At 38.9% G+C, this 10,574-nt stretch overlaps 1 protein-coding gene across 1 annotated transcript; it reads left to right on the top strand.

Moving 5' to 3' along the window:
- Positions 1-5,919: 5,919 nt before the first annotated feature.
- On the top strand, positions 5,920-6,423 carry LOC127809252 (secreted RxLR effector protein 161-like). Its single transcript, XM_052348014.1, has one exon. The coding sequence runs from the start codon at positions 5,920-5,922 to the stop codon at positions 6,421-6,423; it is 504 nt and encodes a 167-aa protein (XP_052203974.1).
- The last annotated feature ends 4,151 nt before the right edge of the window (positions 6,424-10,574 follow it).

The raw sequence follows: 10,574 nt of genomic DNA, 5'->3' as shown, positions 1-10,574 counted from the left end.
CCCTCAAACATCAAATTTATCGAGATACTTACAATCTCAAAATTACTTGATATGTACGATTTTTGGGAAGCCCTTACCATCATTCTGTCTTTTTAGGCTACAACTTAGCTTAACCGAAAATCGTCTCTTATTTTATTTCTTTCAGCCTCATAAATCTCGCCTCGAGATGCTTGTCAAATATATACCTTTGTCCTTAGGTCTCTAAGCTCCAGGGCACTCCCTATAGTCAATTTGGTGACTTACTGCCATCTCAAACCCATTTTTCGATATTTTAAACTCACTTAAAATACGTGACAACCTTACGAAAACATGGGGTATTACACGAAGCTTGCTGGCAAGAGGAAGAATCCCAAAGAGTTTTTGGTCGGAAGTAGTAAATTGGAGCATTCACATCTTGAACAAAAGTCTCACTCTTGTTATTCGAGATGTGACACCAGATGAGGCTTGGAGTGGAAGGAGACTAGCTGTAGACCACTTCAGAACTTTTGGGTGCATTGCCTATGCACATGTCTCGAATGAAAAAAGGAAGAAGCTTGATGATAAAGGCAAAAAGTGTCTTTCTTGGTGTTAGCAAAACATCCAAGGCATACAAACTGTTCAATCCAATAATAAAGAAGATTGTAACCAACATAGACATTATTTTTTATGAAGAAAACACTTGGGATTGGGGTAGGCAGCAGTCTACTCAAGTCCTATGCGATAGTGAAGTTGAAGAAGTAGCTCCAATGCTCGAAAATTTAGCAAATGCTACTCCAACCATTGCTAAATTTTTTTTTAGCAAATGCTACTCCAACAACTGCTGAAATTTTGCCAACAACAGGAGAAGTTAGTGATGCCGCAGCTGAATCTCTTTGCTGTGTTCAAAAAAGGCCAGCATTGATGCATGATTATGAGGTAATTGGAATTGATGCAAATGACGATGCAATTACTCACTTTGCATTGTTTGCAGATTGTGACCCTACAACTTTTGAAAGTGCTATCAAATAAACAAAATGGAAGCATGCAATGGATGCTGAATTTGAAGCTATTGAAATGAATGACACTTGGGAGCTAATTGATCTTCTAGAAGGGAACAAAACCATTGGTGTAAAGTGGGTCTTCAAAACAAAGCTCAAGGAAAACGGTGAAGTTGACCAGTATAAGGCGCGATTAGTGGTTAAGGGATATAAGCAAGAATATGGAGTTGATTATACAGAAGTTTTTGCTCCAGTTGCAAGACATGACACAATTAGATTGGTGATTGCATTGGCGGCACAGAATTCGTGGCTTATCTTCCAGCTGGATGTCAAATCGGCATTCTTGCATGGAACTTGGAGGAAGAGGTATTTGTTGAACAACCCCATGGTTATTATATTAAGATCGGAAATGAGCATAAAGTTTATAAATTAAAGAAGGCTCTTTATGGACTAAAACAAGCTCCACGAGCTTGGTTTAGTCACATTGAGGCTTATTTTTTGAAAGCAGGTTTTCAGAAAAGCCTTTATGAGCATACACTATTTGTTAAAATTGGAGATAAAGGGAAAATGCTCATTGTCTGCTTGTATGTTGATGATCTCATATTTACTAGAAATTATGATGTCATGTTTAAAGAATTCAAGAAGTCTATGATGGATGAGTTTGAAATGACTAATCTTAGTAAGATGCATTATTTTCTTGGCATAGAAGTAGTGCAATTTGATGATAGGATTTTTATTTCCCAAAAGAAGTATGTGCGAGAAATGTTGGACAGATTCCGGATGAAGGATTGCAATCCTATTGTAATACCCCATATTTTTGTAAGGTTGTCACATATTTTAAGTGAGTTTAAAATACAGAAAAAGTGGCTTAATAGTAAAATAAATTGTCGAATCAATGGAAGGGAGTGCCTCGAAGTGTAAATACTTGAGGATAAGGGTATGTCATTGACGAGCATCTCGAGGTAGGATTTATGGCACCGAAAGAAATCAAATTTGAGATAATTTTCGGTACAGCTGTGATTCAGGCTGAAAACCGAATGATTGTAAGGATCAACTTTGAAGTGATTTCGAGATGAAACAAAGGTCCTATGAGGGCGCTGGGGCGAAATCGTCCTTATCCAGTAAGCTTGAAATTATTAATCTTGGATTTCAAGTATCTCGATGATTATTAATTCGATATTTGAGAATTGTGCAAAGTTTAAAATAGGGTTAAGGTGATGTAATGTATTAGGTATGAGAAAAAGTGAAAAGTATGGTGATGTGATGTGTTAGGTATGAGGAAAAGTGAAAGGTATGGCGAGGTGATGTGTTAGGAATGAGAAAAAGTGAAAGGTATGGTGAGGTGATGTATTAGGAATAAGAAAAAGTGAAAGGTAAGGTGAGGTGATGTGTTAGGAATGGGAAAAAATGAGGTATGATTGTGGATTTCAAAACTCATTTCATTCCAACATTGGATCACTTTGGAGTCCCAATCTTTTCAAGCCTATAAATCGAGCCATGGGGTTGTTCACAATCCATTCTAAGTGAGTTTGGGGGATTCTAAGGTAAGGATTCTATTCTTGAGAGAGGAGAGGAATTCTGTAAGAAGAATGGAAGGAATCGGAGGAGAAGTGGAGGGGAACGAGCCTCACCGAAGTTTTCAAAGCATTGTCGGAGTTCATCCCAAATAGTCAGAAAAATGGCAAGGTAAGTCCCTTTTTTGTAATATTCTTGTAAAGGGGGAAGAAATGGACCCGTAGGTTCAAATGGGGGTCAAATCGAAGCTAAAACGAGAAAGTTATGGCCAAAATACAAAAGTGACACAGTGTTGTCACGACAGCGCGTGAGTTACATGCGCTGGGAAGAGGCTATGCGTGAAGGCACGTGGGCCACCTTCCTAGGGCACGTGAGGGGCCTTTTGTCTTGAAATTTTGCAGTTATATCCCCCATTTAATGCCCTTAAACCCTATGTAAAAATATTGGAGGTTAGGTTTATCGAAACTCGTATTTTCTGCAGAAACCTAGGTCGTTTGCATTGAAGCTGTAATTTCCAAGAGATAAACCTTCAAGGTGAGGCTCATATATTCCAAATTCTATATTTTTTTTTCTTATATGAGACTTCTATTGCATGAAACGTGTTTTATGAGAATCTTGTACGCATAATCCTATTGTTCTCTTACGTGAAATCATGCTGCATTTATAAAATGTATTTTCCTGAAAATATATGCTATTGTCTTTTAACTGTTACATTTATAAAATTCGTGTGGTCATACTGTTGTACCTATTTATTGTTGGCCAAGGGCAAAAGTCTAGATATCTCCCATGAGGTGCTATGCGTGCGCCATCGAGAAAGCTCTCGTGGGAAAGACCATGAGTCTAAGGGACAACGAATGTGGTGCTTGCATGAGTTCTACGAGGTCGGGCCAGGGTGGCATGGTTAGAGTGAAGGATCATGAACGAGGATCAAAAGCATGCAACGGAAGCGTTTTAAAAAAAAACCGATCCTCGTATTGGTTAGAGTCTAGGAGACTTACTTTTACGGCGGATTACCGGACGGAATGGAGCGATGGGATCTTCTTCGCGTGGAGGAGACGACGGCTGTCCTGCTAGCCTTCGGCTCCGTCGCATCAGAACTCAAACGCCCCCTTTCGATCTTCCGGAGTATGACTCGAACTCGTGGCCTCTCTTCGGTGAAGAAGAATGAAAAACGACTTGGATTAAAAAACAACTAAAGAGAGATATATATAGGGAGAACCCTAGGGTTAAAACCCTAGTGGGCCAAACCCTAATGGGCCAAATATTTTAATTAATTTCCTAATTGGGTTAGCCCAATTAATTAATTAAAACCCTTATGAACTATTATTTTATTTTAGCCCAATGGACCATTCTAAATAAAATAATTCTCTCTTAATGTAATTCATCCAACAAGCCAAATGTATTAAAAATACATGAGTTACATCGAGCTACCCCGGGGACCAAAAGACAAATTATTCACGGCTACTAAAATGACCAAAATATCCCTGCTACCTAGTAGCTATATTTTGTCATTCTAAGTGTTCCAACTATCACCATATGGTAACACTGACCCCACGAATAATTTTGCATATGCCATGTCTTTGACCTACTAGTGTAATGACGAAAATACCCCTCTGTGTAACACCCATCATTTAGAAAGGAATAATGTACTAACACCTTTCTAAATGACTTCTACCATCCTTAGATCACTAGTCCAATAATCCGTGACTACTCGAATGTACTTGCTTATCACTGGGAGCTACCCAGAAGCACACACTCTTAAGTCACGTTCCCAGGGCCCTGGATTATTCGATTATTCTTGGACAATCACAAGGGGGTGAATCACAGAAACTATCTTGTATTAGTCTGTCTTAGCTAATTAGAAACCATACTCCCAACTCAAAAGGATATTGATCTTTGATAGACCTCACCTACAATGAATCTAAGAATATAGCTCTAGGTTCACCAGACCACCAACTAATACTCAAGTATTAGAGTACTCGTCCACGTAGTAGCAGTGATAGACTAGCTCCATGATAATTAGTACTTTGTCATTAGCTTCTATCACAGGTCCACTCTACGCATTCCAAATGCGCTTGTACAATTAGAGTAAACGGACTGTTTACTGGCTAAGGCAAGCCATCCTCCATTAGGATCTATTGCACAATGATCTTATCATGATAGAATGCCCAGTTCTATCAAAAGATCAAGAGTTATATTTTCTTGCTTATTAAGTACCCATGATTCATGCCTAACTGTGAAGAACGACCCATCACATGAATCACTTACTTAATAGCATGGACACCTTTCCAACAATTAAATGCAAATAATATATGTGCCATAAACTGAATAAAAGAAACATCATTACCATAAATTAAACAAAACGTGTCTTTAGGGCATACATTTCCAACATAGAGACCTCTCGAGAGGCGCTATGCGTGCGCCATTGAGAAAGCTTTCGTTGGAGGAGGCTGACATGTTCACGAGGCACTTCGGAGTAGTCCTCGTTGTTTCCTCATACGTTTTATATCTGTTCATGCATGTATATAAATTGTTTTGAAGTTCACACTAGAAAATTCATCTTCTAATTGGACTGTGTTCTTGGAATATTCAAACGTTCCAGATTCGACAAGCGACTCTAAGGGAAAAAAGATAGCTGAAGGATAAACTCGTTTTGCTGTTTGTAACACGTTTTAGCATATCTTTAAGTATGTATGAGAAATTCAGTTGATGTGAACATTAGTATGTTTTGGTTATGTTTGAGGCAATCAGTTATCGCTTTCGAGAGATGATGTCCATGCAATATATCTTGTAAACGTTTTGAATGGTTTCTTATATGATAAATAAAGCATTATGGTTATGTACCATTTCAGGTTCGATCTAACTTCCATATTTGTAATTATATCACTTGTCTTAGTTATTTGTTTATTGGGCTTGTTAGGCTAAGAAGGCGAAATTATGATTTTTGGGAATTATAAGTATATCAGTGGTTGTGGTGTTGTGAAAAAAAAAAAAGAAGAGAATTCTTGAAATTCTAAGTTATAACACGCCTGGAAAAATTTGGGGTGTTACAGTTGGTATTAGAACCGACTCTTGGTGAAGGCGGTCTGATGAGGGTGGGGAGTGACTCCGAGGCGCTAGGGCTTGAACAAGGAGTAGTTCTTGGCAGGCTTCTAGGATAGCAGCCCCCAAATGAAAGAAAATCTGGGACTAGTTGTAAGGTCACATGACGAGAACGTTATGTGCTCAAGGGGGGAGAATGTAATACCCCAAGAGCTCAGAGAAGGGTAGTATATATTGAGGATAAGGAAGGAATTAAATAACACTAGCTGCATATCTTTTGGGCTGAATGTAGATAAAGAACTCCTAGATTAAGCGTGCTTGAGTTCGGGAAGGTCAAGGATGGGTGACCCCTAGAAAGTTCGCGTAGCTCATCAGGGTAAGTTGTTCCGGTTCTCCCTATCGTTCGATGCAGAATGTTACACCTGTGAACACTCCAACTGAGTTTAGATTGAAACTAAACAAAGATCATGAAGTGGAGAAGGTGGACAACACATTTTACAAGCAAATTGTAGGCAGATTGATGTATCTAATTGCTACAAGACCAGACATCATGTATGCTGTGGGTCTCATAAGTAGATACATGGAGAATCCAACTGAGATGCATCTGTTAGTTGCCAAGAGAATCCTTCGTTACTTGCAAGGCACTAAGGATTTTGGATTACTCTACAAAAAGGGTGAAAAGTCAGATTTGCTTTCTTTTACTCATAGTGATTATGCAGGAGATCAAGATGATAGAAGAAACACTTCGGGTTACGTTTTTATGTTGGGCACAGGGGCCGTTTCGTGGTCTTCCAAGAAGCAGCCAATTGTCAATTTGTTAAGTACAGAAGCTGAATTTGTTGTTGCTACAATTTGTGCTTGTCAAGCTATTTGGCTGAGAAGAATTCTTGAGGAGCTTCAATTCAAGTAAGAAGGAGCTACTACAGTCTTTTGTGACAACAACTTAGCCATCAAGCTATCAAAGAATCTTGTGCTACATGTGAGGAGCAAACACATTTACGTAAAGTATTATTTTTTGAGGGATCTTAGCAATGATGGAACAATTGAGCTGAAGTATTGCAGAAGTGAAGATCAGTTGGCTGATATATTTACTAAACTTCTCAAATTGCTTCCCTTCCAAAATTTGAGAAGGTTGATGAGCGCTTGCACTATGGAAAAATCTAATTGAAGTTGGAGCTACATAAATTGAAACTTAAAAGTTTTCAGTTTAAGGGAGGGATTGTTGGATATTTTTTTTGCATGTCACAAATTTTATCAAGAGCCTAGTTTTATTTGATTTATTTGAATTCTTCTATTATTCCTATTCTTTAGGAAGATGGTCACGTGGGTTTGTTTTTGGGATTAGTAGTGTTAGTGATTTAGTGGGTTGTTTTCTTATTTTATGATGTGTGGGTTCGTTTTGGGGATTAATAGTGTTAGTGATTCAGTGGGTTGTTTCCTTACTTTATGATGTATGGGTTTGTGGAATTTGTGGTTCTGTTTGTAGGTCTCTCACTCCCACGTTTTTGGTTTTTTTGATAAATATATATAAAGGCTACTTCAATTAAAAAGAACTGAAGTAACAACAGCTTGCTATTATTCTCATCTCTCGTTAAAGTCTTACTCTTCTCTCCTATTTTTTGTATTAAAAACAACAAAAAGGTATTAAATAACTGTTTTGGAAAGTGGTATAATTATGAAATAATATAATGATTATAAATAAAAGTAAAATAAGTTATTAATTATTGTGAATTGGATTAAAACCTAGCTAGTGTGCTTTTTATAAAAAGCAAGAATCTCTTGTTTTTATTTAAAATTAACTTAATTATTCTTTTAAAAATAGCAGTTGTACCCATATCAAGTTTATACTCTACCAAACACCATTAATTAAAAAATATAAAAAAAAAAAATCATTGTGCTTGAAAAGTATGTAATACTAAACAGACTCTGTCAAATGAGCATCTTTGAAGTTGTACCCATATCATCAACTTCAAAGATGCTTGCTAGCTAGCTAGTAAATCTCTCTTGCCACACCAAGATCCCTACGTCACGACCTATCCCTTATACACAAGGCAAGAATTACTACGAAACAGCTTACACTTTTTGTGATCAATGACGTACAACAAGATCATACATACACACAAAGAATGAAACAATTAAAACAAGGTAGAATGAATCTATATATATTGAGCCCACCATATATAGATTATGTTTTGGACATGAAGAAGAATCATTATTAATGAAAAAAGAATCATCACTTCACTTCCCTCAAATATATGCTCGATCCTACGTGTGTATTGTCGCCCTGCGACCATTAGTTTATTGTTACTCTATATATACACTTTGTAATTAATTTTTGTCTGGTCTCATCAATCATATCTAATTTAAGTAGTATTATGGATGGAAGAATCTTTTCAAATACGCTTCTAAAAAACTAACTTTATTTATAAATATGCTGTGATCACAAATGATCGCAAGACTAGTCTATATATAGTTCATTCATCCAAGAAGTGCAAATTAAGGATTCTGCTATATATGTATTAGTTTGTGATACAATTCACCTTCACCTTCATCCACAATCCCAACACTTTTGAAGGTGAATAAAGTGTTGTTAATTTCCACACTTATCCCTGTTTTCGCCGTGTTGGAATTTGCAGATGAAACTGGCAAAATTTTCAAGACTTTTCCGCGCGCAGTTTGATTAAGTTGACGGATGAGAAACTTGCAGAGGTGGAACCTTCGCGCACGTGCTTCCTACTTTGATAAGATTTCCAACTTTTTTAAGAGAATAATTGAAACTTGTAAAATTAAAATCACCAATACTACCATTATCCGCCCACCGGCTTATTCTAATTTGGAGACTATATATGGTGTGAGCTCTATATAATCAAAGGCAACGCCGATAGCCGCACCCAGCCAAATCCATCAGGATAATAATATATATATATATATATATATATGAGAAAGCTTGTTGACGTTAACATGCATGATTACGTATACAGTGTTTGTTGGTACGTAAGGGGTGGCAGGCGATTGTTTACGTTCGTTGCATGACTTTACTTGGCCACCTCCACTTGTCCTGTATGATCAGGGAAGTCTTGGATGGAATCTGGCTCAAGAGTAGAGAACCATAATCTATGAAGCACGAAAATGGTTCGGAGGCGCCGTTTCGACGTTTCTAAACCGTTTCTTGTTTCGGATTCGGAAACGCGAAGACAGCCCGAAACGACCTTCGAAACGTTTCTGTAAATTGCGAAACGTTCTGGGGGCCGTTTCGCAATTTACATAAAAAGTGGGAAACGCGTTTCACACTTAAAATGCGTTTCCAGCGACCACGGTCGCTCACCTACAGGAGGAAGACAATGGTCACTGAGAGGCGAGGCGGCGATGGTTGGCGGCGAGGCCTGATATGGAGTGTGCAGCGACGGTCGAGGCGAGAGATGGTGTACGGCAGTGGGCGGCGACGAGGGTGAGAGGCGAGCAACGATGGCAGAAATGCTTCGACTGTGAGAGAGGCGAGATCGAACACGATGGTGAGGGCAAGAGACTCGTCAATGGCGAGAGAGGCGAACGATGGTGGCAGAGACGTTTCGACTGTGAGAGAAGCAAGACGAAGACGAGGGTGAGGGCAAGAGACTCGTCGATGGCGACTGAGAAAGGCAGCAATGATGGCAGAGATCGACTATGAGAGATGCGAGATCAACGGCGAGGGCAAGGATGAGGGCAACAGACACGTCGACGATAAGAGAGGCGGCGAGTCAGCAATGGGGGCAGACAGAAGAAGTGGCGTGGGTCTAGGGTTTGCAAAATCGAAATGGCCATTGACAACAAGTTGTAGGTAATACTCTAGGGTAATACTGTAAATTACATTATTTATAGTATTTATAGGTTTGCAAAATTATAACTTAATATTATTTATAGTATATAAATTATATATTAATTTCACATACACCCCTATATTTTTTAAAATTATAGTTTACCCCCCGTTTTCGTTTCCTAACTTTTTTGAAAAATATCGTTTTCGCGTTTCCCGTTTCCGTTTCCGTGCAACATAGACCACAATAGGGTGAATTTTTTTAAGGTGTTGGAGAAGACTGATCAGCACATGATATAGGACCAGTGCCTCCACTTAATAGCATTGAGGAGTTAAACATTGTTAAATGCTCTTGGGGGCCGGGGGGGGGGGTCAGTGGTTCCGTCATATAGTTCCAGGGTGTCGGGGAGACAAAAACCATTTGATAAGGGTACGAACATGATAAACTCTAAAAAATAGTGGTTGGGGGTGTATAGAGTTGTAGAAGGTGCAACGGTATGAGTTGTTTTGGGTTGGTGGTGGTTGCTGGCTTCTTCGTCATTGTCGACTTGACCATTGAATTCGTTGCACAACTGACTATGGGCCAGTTGACGACTTGGTTCTCTAGTCGCCGATTGGTCTGGAGAAAAATCTCCATGGTTGCGGGGTTTTTTGGTTGTTGAGGGTGGATGTTTTGGTTCTCTTAGTTGGGGGCTTTAATGTTGTTGGTTCTAGCCATGGATAACTCTTAGGTATAGCTTGGGATGTTTTGGTGAGTTTATGGGACATGCAAGTTTTAGTAGGGTTGGTGGGCTCCAAATATTCCTTTCGGCCTAAAAAGAGATGATCAAACAGAGGTCTTGAGACAATAGCAATCTGCACAACGAGGGGTGGCACCTGCAAGTATTTCGATGCTCTATTATGGTCCATTGCAAGGTATGTGTAACATCTCGAAATTTGAGATAATTGGCAATTTTGAATTTCGGCATTTAAAGTGATTAATGGGTAATTTATCAAGTTATGTGAGGTTTTATGGAGATTAATGAAAAATATTAAATTTGGTATGTTTTTGGGATTAAAAATAATTCTTTGAGGATATTATTGAATATGTGAAAATTTTAGAGAAAACAATTATTTATGGTGTTTCGAAAAAAAAAAAAATCGGAGTAGCCCAGGCCAGGCGCGCGCGCGTGCGTGCCACGTAGGCCACATGCGGGCGACCGCGTGGCCAAGCTCATGCGGCCAGGCGCGTGCGTGGGCCGCATGCGCGCGGCCGAGCGCGCCCACGT

Source organism: Diospyros lotus, chromosome 9 (assembly GCF_014633365.1).
Source record: "Diospyros lotus cultivar Yz01 chromosome 9, ASM1463336v1, whole genome shotgun sequence".
NCBI classification, from domain to species: Eukaryota; Viridiplantae; Streptophyta; class Magnoliopsida; order Ericales; family Ebenaceae; genus Diospyros; species Diospyros lotus.
This window is presented reverse-complemented; position numbering and strand designations above follow the sequence as displayed.

Excerpts from the sequence above, each read along its gene's own strand:
- LOC127809252 (XM_052348014.1), top strand. The coding sequence starts at position 5,920 with ATGCAGAATGTTACACCTGTGAACACTCCAACTGAGTTTAGATTGAAA.